Genomic DNA, 20,811 nt, shown 5'->3' with positions numbered 1-20,811 from the left:
TTAGTGTACATACATGTAATTAATTTTAATTTGGTGGTATTTTTCGGAGGCTTTGGATTAATTAGTGTTGTTTATACTAAAACGAGGATAAATTAGACAGTGCTTATCAGATGCCTTGTTTTTAAAATTGGTCCATATAACACAGAATAAATCTTTATTACATTAAATATCCTTTTTCCCTTTTTGTCATTGAGTTATTATAATTTTATTTCCTCTGACTTTGGCACACCATGTTACATTTTTGTGTGTTCTTAAAATGATGAATGAGCTTTCTAGCAGAAAAGAAAGCATGAACACAATGCGAACATAATGACCTCACAATGTAATGTTAATGCTATGAGGTCAGAAACGGGCATTAGTTAAATAGAAAGCCTAAGGGCAACATATTCCAAATTTTTTGAGTCAAAAAATTAAAGAAAAGAAGAAAATCACTAAATAAGCAACAGTAGATGTGCACTTTTTGTAACATCATGCTGGCATAACACACGCCTGGTGTGGTGCCTTAAAACATTTCAGATAAAATAACTGACTAGCAATTGTATAGCAGTTCAGAACTGAAAACATATGGCATACATGAGAGACATTTGTCAGAGTGTGAGTGCTCATCTGAGAACCCTTTTATCTTTATCTCATTGATGCACTACTTGACTTTGTGGATTTTTTTATTGCTTCATTTCTGAGACTCCCCCTGCTAGGGGGGATGCAGGGAAAGAGGAGAGGTGGGAGGGAGGAATTCTGTTACCAGGCTTGCATGCTATTTATAGTGCTCGTCTCTCTTCCCTGAGGCACATGGACTATTAGGGACATAGAAGTAGAGAAGGGCCTTCTGTGTGGTCCTGAGACCAGCACTACCCCTACTTGCATCTTGGTTTTGTTCTTTTAAGCATACTTAATTTTGCTTTGTTACTCATTGTAGTATTAGTGTACACATGGAATTTAATTCACTTATTTTTATTCTGTATCTTGTTCTCTGCCATACAGTGGTGTCCGTTTTTGTTTTGTTCTCTAAATTGTTTGTACAAGTTGTATAAACAGTACATAATTTGCTTTGGCCTTCACTCAACCGTTAATTTATTTTTGTGCACTCCTTTTCCTCAGACCACAGAACAAAGCCCTTATTTAGTTCTGGTTTCCTTTACATTTTATTTTTTTAGTAGATGGTACAATTTCATCCAGATATACAAATTATATAGTGATTATTTTTATTTTCTCTCTAAAGAGATATACTTTCTGAGCGTAGATTAGTTAACCATGATTTTCAATGTTGTATAACGTTTCCAAAGAATTCTGCACCAATAGATAAGTACTATGCATTGCTTTTTAAGATTTTCATTGTTTTTGTTTTTTTCCCTACTCATTTTGTGCAACACATATTGGTATCTGCTTCACAGCTTGAGGCTGTTGGGTCTGGACCTAGAACCTACATGTTCTCCCCATATTTGCTTTAGTTTATATCTGGAATCTCTGGTTTTCTTCCCAAAGCCTACTTGAGTGTATTCAGAACTCATTCCTGCATTATAATGGATGATGTTTGTATAGGTACTGCTACAACGCAACAATGTATTGACTTAAGTTTCAAAAATGAACGGACGTGCATTGACCTAGCATTCCCAAAAATGTGTGTTTAATTTTGTGTTCATGAGAATTGCTTTGAAAGCTTTGAAAGTACTTCAGTTTTTCTTATGTCTGGAGTCTCCTGATTTACCTTTATGAGAAAACCCCCACATATAATACATTGTTCAGATTGTCTTGATGATTACTCATGCAAAACATTGAACTTTTTGGAGTCCCCCACCCCTTATTGTTGGTGCTCTAGACCCAACCACCTAATTTTTAGGCCATTTTTAGACCACATGGTGTGCAGGAAATTACAGTCTTATGATAAAGAATAAACTAATAGGTGACTTCAGCAAAAATGATCAGTAGGACTTGAAGTTGTGTGTGTGCTACATCAACCAACACCAGAGGTTCACCTGCTAATGGGATATGAGGGGTCAAAGCTACTGCTTTCCACAAAAATTGGAATTGGTAGTTGGGACATGTGGAGTGTCATTTTATGCTGTTTTGAAGTTAGTGATCAAGAAAATATATTTTTATATTTGATTCTTTAGCAGTGATCCTAGCCTTCTAACAGCCACTCCCAGAAGGTTTTTATTAAAAAAAAACAACCACAAGCATGTGGGGTATTCTTTTAGACTACTTCAAGGTCAATGATTAGGAATATGTTATTTTTCATTTATTTTATTTAAAGAAATTAACATTACATATAGTCAATTCAAACTTAATACAGAAAATGACTTCATAGTCAAACTAGGAAAAAAAGAACACCTCAAACAACAAAATCAAAGCAGGGACAAAAAGGTTCAAAACCTAACAAAATGGAATTGAAGCCCCACCCAATTATTTAGATTTTTCTTTTTTTTAATCCTTTATTAGAGATCCAGACCTATTTTGACCTCTTACCAGAAATTTCTAGTACAATCAAGAATATTTAGACTAAAATTTACATTGTAGAACACATTTTAACTTTTCAAATTATTCTTTATTCTGTATTTCTACCCCATGAAGTAAAATTATTACTTTTCTTATGAACACCCCAAATTAGCACAATTTATGGTAATTCAGACTTTTTGTTTTTTAGTATTCCAGCCCATTTTATTAACCCCCCCTCCCCGATTAGCACTCTTAGCAGATTTATCACATATTACCATTTGCTTAGAATTTTAAAATTAGCTTAAAAACGTTATGTGAATCATTCAGCAGTAGCATGAAAGCCTTCTGTTGTTCCCTTAATTTACTGGTGTTCTTCCAGTACATAATCACTTGTAGATTGTATGCATATGCTGCCTTAGCTCCTACATTTCTTTCAGTTATTCTGGTGTACTTTTATAGCAGCCCTCCACACCTTGGGCAGTACTAAAGAGCAAAAGTGTGTGAAAGGTTGTGCAAATTCCACTAGCCTTAAAGAGATTGACTACTGGTTTACTTGTTGGTATAAAATATCAGTTTAAATGGGTTAGGGAGTGAAGCTGATGTTTTTATGATCTTTAGTAAATGAATTGTAAAAGGAACTAAGTATTCCTATAGGTCAAAACACAGAGACAGGTGGTGTTCAAATGATGATACACAGCTTTACCTATCATTCTGTCCAGAGGACCTCACTGTATCTGCTAAAATGTCTGCCTGTCTCACTGATATTGCAGCCTGGATGAAGGAACACTATCTCTAGCTCAACCTCACAAAGATGGACCTTCTTGTTATCCCAGTCTCATCTGCCTATTCAGCACCCAACACAAGTCCATACATATCCTTGGGGTGGTGACTGATGACCAGCTGTCCTCCAAGGACCATGTTGTTGCGGTGTCACAGTCTTGCAGATTCATTCTGTGCGGTATCTGCAAGATCAGATTGTATCTGACAGAATATAAAGCACAACTCCTAGTCCAGGCTTTGGCCTTGTCACAACTGGACTACTGCAACTCTCTGTTAGCTAAAGCACCAGCATGTGTCACCAAGCTGCTGCAGATAGTTCAAAATGCAATGGCACTTCTGATGTCAACCAGCCGAGGCGGGCATATGCCACTCCTCTCTTCAGATCACTACTTTGGCTTCCTGTTAATAAGTTCAAATCCTTGATGTTTGTCTGCAGATTGGTTAAAGGGTCTGCACCTATATTTATGGTGACAATTGTGAGGTCCTATGCTCATTGTTGACCACTTAGATTTGCAGATAAACAGCGTCTGGTGATGCCACCTCAGCATAATATCAAATCTTAATCCAGACTCACTTTATATGTGGCTCCTGTTTGGTGGAGCAAGCTTCCAACCTCCATTCAAAATTGTGACTTCCTCCATGTGTTTAAGAAGCATTTGAAGAATCTCTTCTTTGGTGAATTTCTGTCTGATATTGGCTGTTAAGTTTTGTAAATCTGGGACTTGTAACTTACTTGTATTTTGTTCTGAGCTCTTCACGTGTTTTATCCTTGTCCTATAACACTAATTCCCCAGACCAACATTACTCGTTTATGTTGACCTCTTTTATAAGTCGCTTTGAATTAAAATGTCTGCTAAGCAAAATAAATTTAAATCAAAACTTGTTCTTTCCTGCTTCCAAATCTGTTTATTCTTTCTCTTTATGAAAGCCTAGCTAGTAATGTTTTCATATCTCTTTAAATGAAGCCTTTATACTGCTTAGTGTTCATTTTTGCATCTTGACTGTAGTTTTCTTTGCAGTGAGTAACATTCATTGACTGATCCTTCCAAGTTGAAAATATCTTCTAGTTGTCTCCCATGTATTATCACAGTATAGCCACAAGGTGGCAGTACATCTCAACAAATGCTTATACAAAAAATCAGGTGTATGTATATGGAGTCAACGAAGGTCATGAATATTATTTCTTCACACTATTTCTGTCATATGTACAAGGATACAGTCCCAATAATAATTTGGTGGTTGTAACTGAAAAACTAAATTTCTACAAAGGATTCTTTTTGGAAAGATCAGAACAGCATTGTTTTGTTTGTAATTTATGAATAAAAAGTCAAGTTTCTCAGGCTCTGAAGCTTGATACTCTTCATATTAAATTATTATAGAATTAAATAAAGAAAATAGAGCTTTCTCCAAAATGCTTGTTTTTCACATCTGATTTGATTGTATTTCAATTTTATGTTTAAAATAACTCCACTCATCCATACTAGAAAAACCTCTTAAATATGTGTTTCAGTCTGTCTCTCTTCCTTCAACCCAACTGCTTGACTTAATAAGAGTTTGGTTATCCCCTCTGGGCATTCTAACTAACATAAATGAAACAGTCCTCTTTGGATTTAGGGTTCTCACGGAAGGACTTGATGATGATGGTCACGTAGACTTCTGCCTTTTTAATCCATCCATCATTGTTGGAGCATCATGATGCTTTGATTAGGTGGTGGTGGAGCATATTAAATATCTAATGTTCTGTTTTCTCAATAGAAAAATGCAGACAATAATATGACACCTCTTCTGCATTCAGAACAAGGTGATCTAATATATATGTGTATATATATATATATATATATATATATATATATGTGTGTGTGTGTGTGTGTGTGTGTGTGTGTGTGATCCATCCCTCCTTTATCGCAAGGGTTGAGTTTCAGAACCCCTCCCCCGCGTAAAAGGTTAAAATCCGCCATATTTCATATGGTTATTTTTATATATTTTAAGACCTTATAAACTCTCCCACACTCTTTTATAAACATTTCCTGCACAGTTGTACAGCATAAACCCTTTGCGTTCTCTTAGATATTAGGTAAGATTCATTGAAATTATGTATGTAAACACACTGTTTATATACAGTAAAACCTAAATATTATTTTAAAGATATCGAGCGTCTCCGATATCATGTATGTTACAGCCATTATGATAGACAGATCATTTTGGAGCCATAATGAAGGGCTTGACTACGCACAAAGATAAACACAAAAGAGCACAAAAATTAACTCTTTACACAGCGAAACACGTTGATGCTGAATGAGCAAAACGAGACTTCCTGGTTAACGCAGCGCAATCGAATTTGGCGCCCCGTCACTGAGTCAATCAGCACACAGGAACTTAATATGCTCTGATTGGGTACCTTCTCAGCCATCCGCCAATAGTGTCCCTTGTATGAAATCAACTGGGCAAACCAACTGAGGAAGCATGTACCAGAAGTAAAAAGACCCATTCTCCACAGAAACCCGCGAAGCAGCGAAAATTCTGCGTTATATATTTAGATATGCTTACATATAAAATCCGCGATAGTGAAGCCGCGAAAGTTGCACGATATAGCGAGGGATTACTGTGTGTGTGTATGTACACACAATTATAGTAACAGTAATAATAATACAAAGGTGGCAGTAGGTTTCAAAATAAACACATAAATTCATTAAATAAACATTGTTTGAAATAAATTTAATTCCTTCATTAGAAAAGTACAGTTCAGTTATATTGAGCATTCTCTATTTTGCAGATATCTGTTGCTGTTCTGGTTTTAAGTAACTTGTTTACTTGTTGATACATTCTGTAACCTACCTCTAGCTTTGTATTTATTATTATTGTTTTTGTTATTTTCTTTGATTGTCCCTGCAGTTCAAAAGGATTTCACTACCCATGCTGTATCTTGTCATGAGCTAGATTAGTGCTTCCCAAACTCGGTCCTGGGGACCCATTGTGGCTGCAGGTTTTTGTTACAACCTGCTTTTGTTTTTAATTGGATTGCTATTTCCCAAATTCTGTGTTTTGAAAACAATATAGAAATTAGAAAACTAAATTTGGTAAAAAAAAAAAATAAATTTATACCAAGCAGTTATATTGGAATAATGTATTTTTTTTTCTTTTTAACAATATTTTCATTTTGATTTTCATTCTACTTTTCCAGATGTTCTATTTGTTTAATTAATCTATTATTTTCTAATTAGTGGGTCTGATGCTAAAGTACTTGCAGCCTTTGATTACTCAGTGTTGTTTGCCAGCGTGTCTGCTCTGCTCATTTTTGTCATTAATAAGATACAACGAAGGGTACAACTGCACAGAGAAAGGGTGAAATATAATAAAATCAATAAAAGAGAGTTAAGCATATACAGGTGCTGGTCGTAAAATTAGAATATCATGACAAAGTTGATTTATTTCAGTAATTCCATGCAAAAAGTGAAACTTGTATATTAGATTCATTCATTACACACAGACTGATGTATTTCAAATGTTTATTTCTTTTAATTTTGCTGATTATAACTGACAACTAATGAAAGTCCCAAATTCAGTATCTCGGAAAATTAGAATATTGTGAAAAGGTTCAATATTGAAGACGCCTGGTGCCACACTCTAATCAGCTAATTAACTCAAAACACCTGAAAAAGGTTTTAAATAGTCTCTCAGTCTAGTTCTGTAGGCTACACAATCATGGGGAAGACTGCTGACTTGACAGTTGTCCAAAAGACGACCATTGACACCCTGCACAAGGAGGGCAAGACACAAAAGATCATTGCTAAAGAGGCTGGCTGTTCACAGAGCTCTGTGTCCAAGTACGTTAATAGAGAGAAGAAAGGAAGGACAAGATGTGGTAGAAAAAAGTGTACAAGCAATAGGGATAACCGCACCCTGGAGAGGATTGTGAAACAAAACCCATTCCAAACTGTGGGGGAGATTCACAAAGAGTGGACTGCAGCTGGAGTCAGTGCTTCAAGAACCACCACGCACAGACGTATACATGACATGGGTTTCAGCTGTCGCATTCCTTGTGTCAAGCCACTCTTGAACAAGAGACAGCGTCAGAAGCGTCTCGCCTGGGTTAAAGAAAAAAACTGCTGCTGAGTGGTCCAAAGTGGTCCAAAGTTATGTTCTCTGATAAAAGTAAATTTTGTATTTCCTTTGGAAATCAAGGTCCCAGAGTCTGGAGGAAGTGAGGAGAGGCACAGAATCCACATTGTTTGAGATCCAGTGTAAGGTTTCCACAGTCAGTGATGGTTTGGGGTGCCATGTCATCTGCTGGTGTTGGTCCATTGTGTTTTCTGAGGTCCAAGGTCAACGCAGCTGTCTACCAGAAAGTTTTAGAGCACTTCATGCTTCCTGCTGCTGACGAACTTTATGGAGATGCAGATTTCATTTTCCAACAGGACCTGGCACCTGCACACAGTGCCAAAGTTACCAGTACCTGGTTTAAGGACCATGGTATCCCTGTTCTTGATTGGTCAGCAAACTCGCCAGACCTTAACCCCATAGAAAATGTATGGGGTATTGTGAAGAGGAAGATGCAGTACGCCAGACCCAACAATTCAGAAGAGCTGAAGGCCACTATCAGAGCAACATGGGCTCTCATAACACCTGAGCAGTGCCACAGACTGATCGACTCCATGCCACATCGCATTGCTGCAGTAATCCAGGCCAAAGGAGCCCCAACTAAATATTGAGTGTTGTACATGCTCATGCTTTTCATGTTCATACCTTTCAGTTGGCCAACATTTCTAAAAATCCATTTTTTGCATTGGTCTTAATTGATATTCTAATTTTCATTAGATGTCAGTTATAATCATCAAAATTAAAAGAAATAAACATTTGAAATACATCAGTCTGTGAGTAATGAATGAATCTAATATACAAGTTTCACTTTTTGAATGGAATTGCTGAAATAAATCAACTTTATCATGATATTCTAATTTTATGACCAGCACCTGTAAATCAATAGCGAAAACAGAAATATTTCTAAATGTCTTATAAATGTAAAAATCATGCTGTGGTGCTTTTCTGAATGTAGAATAAGAGAAAAAATACCAGCTACCATTCTGTGTGTTTTATGGTTTGAGGCAATGATTAGCACAATATCTCACAGCTTAGATCACATACAGTGGGATGCAAAAGTTTGGGCAACCTTGTTAATAGTCATTATTTTCCTGTATAAATTGTTGGTTGTTACGATAAAAAATGTCAGTTAAATATATCATATAGGAGGCACACACAGTGATATTTGAGAAGTGAAATGAAGTTTATTGGATTTACAGAAAGTGTGCAATAATTGTTCAAACAAAATCAGGCAGGTGCATAAATTTGGGCACCACAAAAAAGAAATGAAATCAATATTTAGTAGATCCGCCTTTTGCAGAAATTACAGCCTCTAAACGCTTCCTGTAGGTTCCAATGAGAGTCTGGATTGTGGTTGAAGGTATTTTGGACCATTCCTCTTTACAAAACATCTCTAGTTCATTCAGGTTTGATGGCTTCCGAGCATGGACAGCTCTCTTTTAACTCACACCACAGATTTTCAATTATATTCAGGTCTGGGGACTGAGATGGCCATTCCAGAACGTTGTACTTGTTCCTCTGCATGAATGCCTTAGTGGATTTTGAGCAATGTTTCGGGTCGTTGTCTTGTTGAAAGATCCAGCCCCGGCGCAGCTTCAGCTTCGTCACTGATTCCTGGACATTGGTCTCCAGAATCTGCTGATACTGAGTGGAATCCATGCGTCCCTCAACTTTGACAAGATTCCCAGTCCCTGCACTGGCCACACAGCCCCACAGCATGATGGAACCACCACCATATTTTACTGTAGGTAGCAGGTGTTTTTCTTGGAATGTTGTGTTCTTTTTCCTCCATGCATAACGCCCTTGTTATGCCCAAATAACTCAATTTTAGTTTCATCAGTCCACAGCACCTTATTCCAAAATGAAGCTGGCTTGTCCAAATGTGCTTGAGCATACCTCAAGCGGCTCTGTTTGTGCTGTGGGCCGAGAAAAGGCTTCCTCTGCATCACTCTCGCATATAGCATCTCCTTGTGTAAAGTGCGCCGAATGGTTGAACGATGCACAGTGACTCCATCTGCTGCAAGATGATGTTGTAGGTCTTTGGTGCTGGTCTGTGGGTTGACTCTGACTGTTCTCACCATTCGTCGCTTCTGTCTATCCGAAATCTTTCTTGGTCTGCCACTTCGAGCCTTAACTTGAACTGAGCCTGTGGTCTTCCATTTCCTCAATATGTTCCTAACTGTGGAAACAGACAGCTTAAATCTCTGGGACAGCTTTCTGTATCCTTCCTCTAAACCATGATGGTGAACAATCTTTGTCTTCAGGTCATTTGAGAGTTGTTTTGTGACCCCCATGTTGCTACTCTTCAGAGAAAATTAAAGGAGGAGGGGAGCTTACAATTGACCCCCTTAAATACTCTTTCTCATTATAGGATTCACCTGTGTATGTAGGTCAGGGGTCACTGAGCTTACCAAGCCAATTTGAGTTCCAATAATTAGTTCTAAAAGTTTTGGAATCAATAAAATGACAACGGTGCCCAAATTTATGCACCTGCCTGATTTTGTTTGAACAATTATTGCACACTTTCTGTAAATCCAATAAACTTCATTTCACTTCTCAAATATCACTGTGTGTGACTCCTATATGATATATTTAACTGACATTTTAATCGTAACAACCAACGATTTATACAGGAAAATAATGACTATTAACAAGGTTGCCCAGACTTTTGCATCCCACTGTATTTGACCACAGAAATTAGTAGTTTTCCCTCAGGAACACTTAAGTCCACTACACCATTGTAATCTAGTCAAAACTAGCTCAGTTCTTCCTTTCCCTTTGAATTCAAAACGGTTCACTGAGTTCTGCAAAGTTCCCAAACATTCCCATGATTTTGCTGAACTCCAGTGAAACTAATTCAGTGAGGCTTTTGTTCCTCACTATTTTTTATACAAAGACAGAGAAGGCAGTAGGGCTGATGGCCACTTGGCCATAATCATTTTGCACAACACTTTGTAGAAACTCAAAGCAATACACTTTTTACCTGTTGCTTCCCTATTTGTTTAAAGTGTTTGCACTTTAAAAAAGTTGTTGCATGTAGACAAACTGAATGTTGTTGAGGTCAATAAAGAACCATCCATTCACTGTTAAAAGATTGTGGATGTTTTCATGCTTCATCTTTAAAATATGGGCAGGTACTTTGTTATTAAAGAGAATACCTGAAATACAGTGTATTACTATTTTCTTGTACAAAGTTGTAAACACATTTTCTTTCTCCCATTGTCAGATGTTGCAGGATTGTTCAAAGGCCCGTCGAGAGGTTGAACTTCATTATAGGGCCTCTCAGTGTACCCACATTGTCAAGATCTACGATGTCTATGAGAATCTTTACCAGAGTAGGAAGTGCCTGCTGATTGTCATGGAATGGTAAGTACACATTTTTGGAAAATTGTGGTTAAGCAGTCTGTTTGTTTGTTTAGTTTGTTGTTTACCGCCATGTTTTCTGAACTCAGTTCTCAGACCCCCTGGTAGTGGGTAGTTTTCATTCTAGTCATTTCTGTGATCAAAGACATCATCATACCTTACAATCACACTGTAAAAATATTGCATAAGAAAGGAATTGATGCACTTAATATGATGGTGCCTAATGTAAGTATGTAAGGCGTCCGAGGTGTGTTGTGTTTATCTGTTTTGGTTTCATATGTTGAGAAAGTAATCCTGTTTGGATTTTCAGAAACATCATCAAGAGTGGACCATCTAACAATCTGATACAGTACATCTAAATTTCTCATGGGTTTGGGCCCTTTAGTTAGTGTCACAGTACCAGAATGTTTGTATTTGATACCAGTACCACTGAAATATGATGATACACAATACCTTTCAATGCCACAGCAATTCAGAAATCCCATTAAGTGGCGTTCAATTAAAATTACCTCCATTATTGAAGTGAACAATAATATTGTGCCATTTTCTGTAACACAATATAATATATATAAATACTAATGATAACGACAGCTTTAAAATACTGGTATATCTATCAAGTAGGTACCCAATTATAATTTAAGTTAACTAATATTGGAATTCATAAATATCAAAATGCAATAAAAGGCTTGAATTTAATGTGTGTTTAATAACAAATGGGCCATTTATAATCTTGGGGAGATTTCAACATAAGGTTTATAAAGAATTATATATCATAACCTACCTGATTTATTTTAACAGTTGCACATTTTACATTTATTCTGACACATTTTGTTCAACAATGCAAAAATACTATTTGAAATCCATATTGTTACAGAAATAAATGTTAGAATTTTTATATTATTGAATTAGTGAATTACTTTATACTTTTAAATATTACTATTTAAACAAATCTTTAAAGCTGTTTTTGTAAAAACATGCTTTGAAGTCTGGTTTTCCAGTGAACCACACTGTTAAATTATCATTATCTGCTTAAAAAACATACTAAAGAGTAATAATTTAATAGATAAGTCAAATTAATAAAAATGTCAGAAACTTATAGTGCTTTAATTTTCCAAATCTGTCTAGAAAAAATGGAGCCACTCAAGACATTGTTGATGTGGAAAAACCAAATAGCTACTTTGTTTGAATTGGTATAATCTATACTTGTATGTTAACTCAGAATTTTTCAGAGATCTGTGCCTGCACTCAGTGAAGAGCACTACACAAATAATATATTGTTGTAGTTCTAGTTTGAGTCATTCCTCAATGTTTTCTTCTAGTGCAGTCAGTCAACCCACATTCTACAGTCCTAAACGGGTGTGGATGCTTATTGAGGTCCCCCTCCATGGCAAACCTGAATTGTAAACATCCATTACAAAATGGGTGGATGTACTCGTTACAGTCAGAGAATGAATAGAAAGCCTTTGTTCATTTATCAGGACTATGTAGGATACTGTTGAAAGCGATTAACCTTGTTACCTTTTTATCTCCTCTTACAAATGTTTGACAGTACAAGTTAAATGATTAAGCATCATTTTATCATGAAAGTTATTTTGCTCTGAAAGCATGTACAAATCTATTTCTGAACAATGGATACACTCTGACTCAATTTAGATTTATTTTTTAAAAATCCATCTTAAATCAAGATACAGTGCATCCGGAAAGTATTCATAGCACATCACTTTTCCCACATTTTGTTATGTTACAGCCTTATTCCAAAATGGATTAAATTCATTTTTTTCCTCAGAATTCTACACACAACACCCCATAATGACAACATGAAAAACGTTTACTTGAGATTTTTGCAAATTTATTAAAAATAAAAAAATTGAGAAATCACATGTACATAAGTATTCACAGCCTTTGCCATGAAGCTCAAAATTGAGCTCAGGTGCATCCTGTTTCCCCTGATCATCCTTGAGATGTTTCTGCAGCTTAATTGGAGTCCACCTGTGGTCAATTCAGTTGATTGGACATGATTTGGAAAGGCACACACCTGTCTATATAAGGTCCCACAGTTGACAGTTCATGTCATAGCACAAACCAAGCATGAAGTCAAAGGAATTGTCTGTAGACCTCCGAGACAGAATTGTCTTGAGGCACAAATCTGGGGAAGGTTACAGAAACATTTCTGCTGCTTTGAAGGTCCCAATGAGCACAGTGGCCTCCATCATCCGTAAGTGGAAGAAGTTCGAAACCACCAGGACTCTTCCTAGAGCTGGCCAGCCATCTAAACTGAGCAATCAGGGGAGAAGGGCCTTAGTGAGGGAGGTGACCAAGAACCCGATGGTCACTATGTCAGAGCTCCAGAGGTCCTCTGTGGAGAGAGGAGAACCTTCCAGAAGGACAACTATCTCTGCAGCAATCCACCAATCAGGCCTGTATGGTAGAGTGGCCAGGCGGATGCCACTCCTTAGTAAAAGGCACATGGCAGCCCTCCTGGAGTTTGCCAAAAGGCACCTGAAGGACTCTTGGACCACAAGAAATAAAATTCTCTGGTCTGATGAGACAAAGATTGAACTCTTTGATTAAGCCAGGAGTCACGTTTGGAGGAAACCAGGCACCGCTCATCACCAGGCCAATACCACCCCTACAGTGACGCATGGTGGTGGCAGCATCATGCTGTGGGGATGTTTTTCAGCGGCAGGAACTGGAAGACTAGTCAGGATAAAGGGAAAGATGACTGCAGCAATGTACAGAGACATCCTGGATGAAAACCTGCTCCAGAGCGCTCTTGACCTCAGACTGGGGCGAGAGTTCATCTTTCAGCAGGACAACGACCCTAAGCACACAGCCAAGATATCAAAGGAGTGACTTCAGGACAACTCTGAATGTCCTTTAGTGGCCCAGCCAGAGCCCAGACTTGAATCCAATTGAAAATCTCTGGAGAGATCTTAAAATGGCTGTGCACCGACGCTTCCCATCCAACCTGATGGAGCTTGAGAACTGCTGCAAAGAGGAATGGGTGAAACTGGCCAAGGATAGGTGTGCCAAGCTTGTGGCATCATATTCAAAAAGACTTGAGGCTGTAATTGCTGCCAAAGGTGCATTGACAAAGTATTGAGCAAAGGCTGTGAATACTTATGTACTGTACATGTGAGTTCTCAGTTTTGTTTATTTTTAATAAATTTGCAAAAACCTCAAGTAAACTTTTTTCACGTCATTATGGGGTGTTGTGTGTAGAATTCTGAGGAAAAAAATTAATTTAATCCATTTTGGAATAAGGCTGTAACATAACAAAATGTGGAAAAAGTGATGTGCTGTGAATACTTTCCGGATTGTTTTATTTCAGGTGACTACCTGTTGAAGCTCATCGAGAGAATGCCAAGAGTGTGCAAAGCAGTAATCAGAGCAAAGGATGGCTATTTTGAAGAAACTAGAATATAAAACATGTTTTCAGTTATTTCACCCTTTTTTGTTAAGAACATAACTCCACATGTGTTCGTTCATAGTTTTGATGCCTTCAGTTAGAATCTACCAATGTAAATGGTCATGAAAATAAAGAAAACACATTGAATGAGGAGGTGTGTCCAAACTTTTGACCTGTATTGTGTGTGTGTATATATATATATATATATATATATATATATATATATATATATATATATATATATATATATATATATATATATATATACTAATAAAAGGCAAAGCCCTCACTCACTCACTCACTCACTCACTCACTGACTCATCACTAATTCTCCAACTTCCCGTGTGGGTGGAAGGCTAAAATTTGGCAGGTTCATTCCTTACAGCTTCCTTACAAAAGTTGGGCAGGTTTTATATCGAAATTCTACGCGTAATGGTCATAACTGGAAGCAGTTTTTTTTCCATTTACTGTAATGGAGATGAGCTTCAACGCCGTGGGGCGGAGTTTCGTGTGACATCATCACGCCTCCCACGTAATCACGCAGTACATAGAAAACCAGGAAGACCTCAAAAGCGCTGAAGAAAACATGCATTATATAATTGAGAAGGCAGCGAAACAATAAGAAGCGAAGCGAAAGTGACATATACAACCACATTCATGAGTTCTGCTACTGAAACAAAGCACGATGTAAACCTACACTTTAAATTAAGTTCATAGACAGGCTGCGCTGGCGCTTGTAATTTAGTGCCTGCCCATATAAGGCCGTCCGTCAGCGCAATCCAATAGCAAACTGCCACGGGTAAATATTCACGGGTGAAGGACTGTGCTTATGGAGAGGAAGATGAGATGGTCAGGGTGGTGTTTGACACAAACTCAGCTAAACTGCGAGAGAAAGTTTTAAGTGCCAGGACTAAGGTAACATTAAATAAAGCTATGGACATAGCACGAGATGGCACCAGCACAGCTGGGAACCTTCGATGCAAGTACACCGAGTGGCTCACGGAACTGACGAGTGCACAGATAAAAAGCAACAGTTCCAAAGAGCGCTGAACAAAACCAATTACACAATTGAAAAGGCAGCAAAAATATGAAGCGCCTGATAAGCATATTCATAAATGCAGCTACTGTGGAAACAAAGCACACGGTGGAAAAGTCAATGTCCCGCTAAAGGAAGACAGTGTAAAAAACCCGTGCATGCAGTGTGTCAGGTCTCAGATAAAGAAGAAGACGAGCTGTTTATTGATGCAGTAAGAAACGAATCGATGAATGAAACCTGTCATCTTTACAACGATTGACAAACACGGAATGTAACTTGAACACAACACATCCTACAAATACGAACCTGATTGAAAGAAATAATGATAATCAAATCCTTGATGACAGCAACACTCATAACACTCACAAAACAATTACTGTATATTGACAATCATGTTACGTTATTTTTAAAATGTTCCATTTTCATAACTTCTTTAACACACTACTTCTCTGCTGCGAAGCATGCGGGTTTATATATATATATAAAAAAAAAATATATATATATATATATATATATATATATATATATATATATATATATATATATAATATAATCTATACTAATAAAAGGCAAAGCCCTCACTCACTGACTCACTCACTCACTCACTGACTCATCACTAATTCTCCAACTTCCCGTGTAGGTAGAAGGCTGAAATTTGGCAGGCTTATTCCTTACAGCTTACTTACAAAAGTTGGGCAGGTTTCATTTCAAATTCTACGCATAAGGGTCATAACTGGAAGCTATTTTTCCCCATATAATGTAATGGAGTCTTGAGTTGGAGATGGCGCTGGGGCGGAGTTTAGTGTGACATCATCACGCCTCCCACGTAAGTACGTAGAGCACAAGGAAGAACTCCAAACAGCGATCAGCACAAAACGCCATTTCACAATTGAGAAGGCAGAAAAACATTATGAAGCAAATGATGCATACAAGCATATTCATAAGTACAGCTACTGCGGAAACAAAGCACGGCGTGAACCGTAAGTTTATATTAAATTAAGTTCATAGGCTACCACTAGCGTTTGTAATTTAGTGCCTGCCCATATAAGGCCGCCCATCAGCGGCAATCCAATACAAACACTGCCGGTAAATATTCACGGTGAAGGACTGTGCTTATGCAGAGGAAGATGAGATGGTCAGGGTGGTGTTTGGCACAAACTCATTGAAACTGCGAGAGAAAGTTTTAAGTGCCGGGTCTTAGCTGACATTACACGAGATGGCACCAGTACAGCTGGGAACCTTCGATGCAAGAACACCAAGCGGCTCACGGAACTGACGCAGTGCACAGACAAAAGCAACAGTTCCAAAGAGTGCTGAACAAAACCGAATTACACAATTGAGAAGGCAGCAAAAAATATGAAGCGCCTTATACATAGAATCATATTCATAAGTGCAGCTACTGCGAAACAAAGCACACGGTGGAAAAAGTCAATGTCCTGCTAAAGGAAGACAGAGTAAAAAAAAAAAAAAAAACGTGCATGCAGTTTGTCACATCACAGATAAAAGGAAGACAAGCTGTTTATTGATGCAGTAAGGAACTAATCGATGAATGAAACCTCTTATCTTTACAACGATTGACAAACACGGAATGTAACTTGAACACATCCTACAAATACGAGCCTGATTGAAAGAAATAATGATAATCAAATCCTTGATGACAGCAACATTCAATAACACTCACAAAACAATTACTGTATATTGACAATCATGTTACGCTATTTTTAAAATGTTCCCTTTTCTTTTCATAACTTCTACTTCTCCACTGCGATACACGGGTATATATATAAATGTATATATATACCCCGATCTACAATACATACTTTAGCATAGACAAGCCACACGCTGTGGCTAATTGTAGAGTCTTCGCCTCTAACGCCGACATTCGAGGTTCGATTCCCGAGAGGGGATGTACTGACTATGTACGCGCGCTACCCGATTCATTTTACCTTCGCATCTCCTTGGTTTGGGACGTATGAAAAATATTAGGTTAACGCAGAATCATGTTACGCTATTTTTAAAATTTTCCCTTTCTTAGCACAAGCACAGCTGAGAAGCTTCGATGCATGTACTCCATAACGCGCTAAAAATAACGATTTAATCACACTTTCAATTCCAAGCAAACGGAACTTTTGTCAATGCATGATTTCCTGGTACATCCATTACACTGATGCACACATCACAGCTACAAAAATGTTAGAGTCGGAATAAAGCGCTCCTACGACTGATCATTTCGACTTCCGAGAAGCCTTGATAAAAGCATGGTTTTGTGCACACTGAAAAGCAAGCAAAATTAGATGCATTACAGAAAGCGGACTTTGTGGCTCTTACTGGGGATCATTGGACTTCCGTGACCGTTAGTAATTCTAAATACATCTAATTACAAAATGTTCAATGATCACACTGTTTTAGCCTAATGTACAAAATAATTTTGGCTAATGTTACTCAGAGTTTAAAGAGTAAGCTGGTCAAATTACCTTTTATGTTTCTGACTTATTTTTTAAGAAGAAAACTGCACTTTATGGTGAAATTTTGGTTATTATTATTTAAAGACAATACTATTCTGAAAATGTACTTAAAGTACTTAAACTACCACTTTATTTTTAAGTCTGCCCAATTTTAACCAGGGATGATATTTTTGTTTCTGTTTTGAATTCAAATGCAGTTTAAAGGCTTTTTTTCAGAAATTAAAACAGCTTCAGTTTACAATATTCATGTCCATGTCTATTATTTGATTCTGTCGCCCACTAAAACCGCTTTTAAATAAAAAAAAAAACATTTGCATTTGGGGCAAATTTACGTGCGATTACATCGATTAATCAAGATTAATTCTTACACAGCCTCTAATTAATTGGATTAATTTTTTAATCGAGTCCCACCCTAATATATATATATGTAGATATATATATGTAGATTTGTATATATATGTGTATATACAGTATATATGTAGATATGTATATGTTGTATATACAGTATGTATATATATGTGTGTGTATATATACAGTATGTGTATATATATATATATATATATATATATATATATATATATATATATATATATATATATATATGCCAGCAACACTCATATCAATGACAAAACAATTACATTAACAATCATCTTACGCTATTTTTAAAATGTTTGCTTTTCTTTTCATAACTTCTTTAACACACTACTTCTCCGCTGCAGAAGCGCGGGTATTCTGCTATATACTAATAAAAGGCAAAGCCCTCACTGACTTACTCACTCACTTATCACTAATTCTCCAAGTTCCCGTGTAGGTAGAAGGCTGAAATTTGGCAGGCTCATTCCTTACAGCTTACTTACAAAAGTTAAGCAGGTTTAATTTCGAAATTCTACGTGTAACGGTCAATAACGTCCGCCATGTTGAACTTTCTTATTTATGGCCCCATTTCTCGAAATTTGGTAGGCGGCTTCCCTCCACTAACCGAAACCAATGTACATACTTATTTCGGTAGTATGATGCCACTGTCGGCCGCCATATTGAACTTTTCAACAGTCTTTGTTACTTATAGGCCCATCTTCAAGAAATTCTATCGATCAAAGAACTGTCACTTACCGAGTGGTTTCCATGCCCGGAGATACCACCTACCTTTTCCATTCTCTTTGTTATATATTGCACGGCCATATCAGGCTCACTCTTGATATCCGGAGGAACATTCTGTCTTATGTATTGAATGACTGGGACAGGTTCAAGGTGTGGACTGATGACGGTAAAGGAGATAATTATACTACACAGGAGCACTAGAAGAGTGAAATGCTTAAGCCCTTCACCTATTACACCTTTCGACAACCGCCAATGCCTCTTAAACATCTTAGATTCACAGGTGACGATTTCAGTAGTGGACACTTTGATGTTTATGAATGTTTAAACTCTCAAAAGCTGGATGTGATTTTATCAATGAAACCAGTTGTGTGCTTACAACGCTTGACAGATGCCAAATGTCACTTCAACACAACAAATCCTGCAAATACTGTCGTAATTGAAACAAACCATGAAACTCAAACCGATTATGACAGCAGCAATCCAAGCTGTGAGATTTGAGACAAGATTACTGTTCACATGGCCAACTGTAAGTTACATGCTCAAGAGTAAGCTCAGCGCACAGCTTGGTCATGTTACAACCTCAGGGCCGAACTGACAACATGGTATACAAAGAGATCCTTAACAAATAATTATTGGCATATTGTCCCACAGTTTAAAAAGGTTTAATTTTCTTCTTATATACACACATACATACATACAGTGGTGTGAAAAACTATTTGCCCCCTTCCTGATTTCTTATTCTTTTGCATGTTTGTCACACAAAATGTTTCTGATCATCAAACACATTTAACCATTAGTCAAATATAACACAAGTAAACACAAAATGCAGTTTTTAAATGATGGTTTTATTATTTAGGAGAAAAAAATCCAAACCTACATGGCCCTGTGTGAAAAAGTAATTGCCCCCTGCACCTAATAACTGGTTGGGCCACCCTTAGCAGCAATAACTGCAATCAAGTGTTTGCGATAACTTGCAATGAGTCTTTTACAGCGCTCTGGAGGAATTTTGGCCCACTCATCTTTGCAGAATTGTTGTAATTCAGCTTTATTTGAGGGTTTTCTAGCATGAACCGCCTTTTAAGGTCATGCCATAGTATCTCAATTGGATTCAGGTCAGGACTTTGACTAGGCCACTCCAAAGTCTTCATTTTGTTTTTATTCAGCCATTCAGAGGTGGATTTGCTGGTGTGTTTTGGGTCATTGTCCTGTTGCAGCACCCAAGATCGCTTCAGCTTGAGTTGACGAACAGATGGCCGGACATTCTCCTTCAGGATTTTTGGTAGACAGTAGAATTCATGGTTCCATCTATCACAGCAAGCCTTCCAGGTCCTGAAGCAGCAAAACAACCCCAGACCATCACACTACCACCACCATATTTTACTGTTGGTATGATGTTCTTTTTCTGAAATGCTGTGTTCCTTTTACGCCAGATGTAACGGACATTTGCCTTCCAAAAGTTCAACTTTTGTCTCATCAGTCCACAAGGTATTTTCCCAAAAGTCTTGGCAATCATTGAGATGTTTTTTAGCAAAACTGAGACGAGCCCTAATGTTCTTTTTGCTTAACAGTGGTTTGCGTCTTGGAAATCTGCCATACAGGCCGTTTTTGCCCAGTCTCTTTCTTATGGTGGAGTCGTGAACACTGACCTTAATTGAGGCAAGTGAGGCCTGCAGTTCTTTAGACGCTGTCCTGGGGTCTTTGTGAACTCTCGGATGAGTCGCTCTGCGCCTTGGGGTAATTTTGGTTGGCCGCCACTCCTGGGAAGGTTCACCACTGTTCCATGTTTTTGCCATTTGTAGATAATGGCTCTCACTGTGGTTCGCTGGAGTCCCAAAGCTTTAGAAATGGCTTTATAACCTTTACCAGTCTGATAGATCTCAATTACTTCTGTTCTCATTGGCATGATGTCTAGCTTTTCAGGTGCTTTTGGACTACTTCTCGGTGTCAGGCAGCTCCTATTTAAGTGATTTCTTGATTGAAACAGGTGTGGCAGTAATCAGGCCTGGGGGTGGCTACGGAAATTGAACTCAGGTGTGATACACCACAGTTAGGTTATTTTTAACAAGGGGCAATTACTTCTTCACACAGGGCCATGTAGGTTTGGATTTTTTCTCCCTAAATAATAAAAC

At 37.6% G+C, this 20,811-nt stretch overlaps 1 protein-coding gene across 1 annotated transcript in view; it reads left to right on the top strand.

The window, feature by feature from the left end:
- Nucleotides 1–20,811, top strand: part of mapkapk2a (MAPK activated protein kinase 2a) — a 155,048-nt gene that overhangs the window by 71,895 nt on the left and 62,342 nt on the right. Inside the window, exon 2 of the mRNA XM_039749137.1 lies at nucleotides 10,538–10,677. Coding sequence (XP_039605071.1) covers nucleotides 10,538–10,677 — 140 coding nt within the window. The remainder of the gene's footprint in view (nucleotides 1–10,537; nucleotides 10,678–20,811) is intronic.

The sequence above is a fragment of the Polypterus senegalus genome, chromosome 3 (genome assembly GCF_016835505.1).
Source record: "Polypterus senegalus isolate Bchr_013 chromosome 3, ASM1683550v1, whole genome shotgun sequence".
Classification (NCBI taxonomy): Eukaryota; Metazoa; Chordata; class Cladistia; order Polypteriformes; family Polypteridae; genus Polypterus; species Polypterus senegalus.
This window is presented reverse-complemented; position numbering and strand designations above follow the sequence as displayed.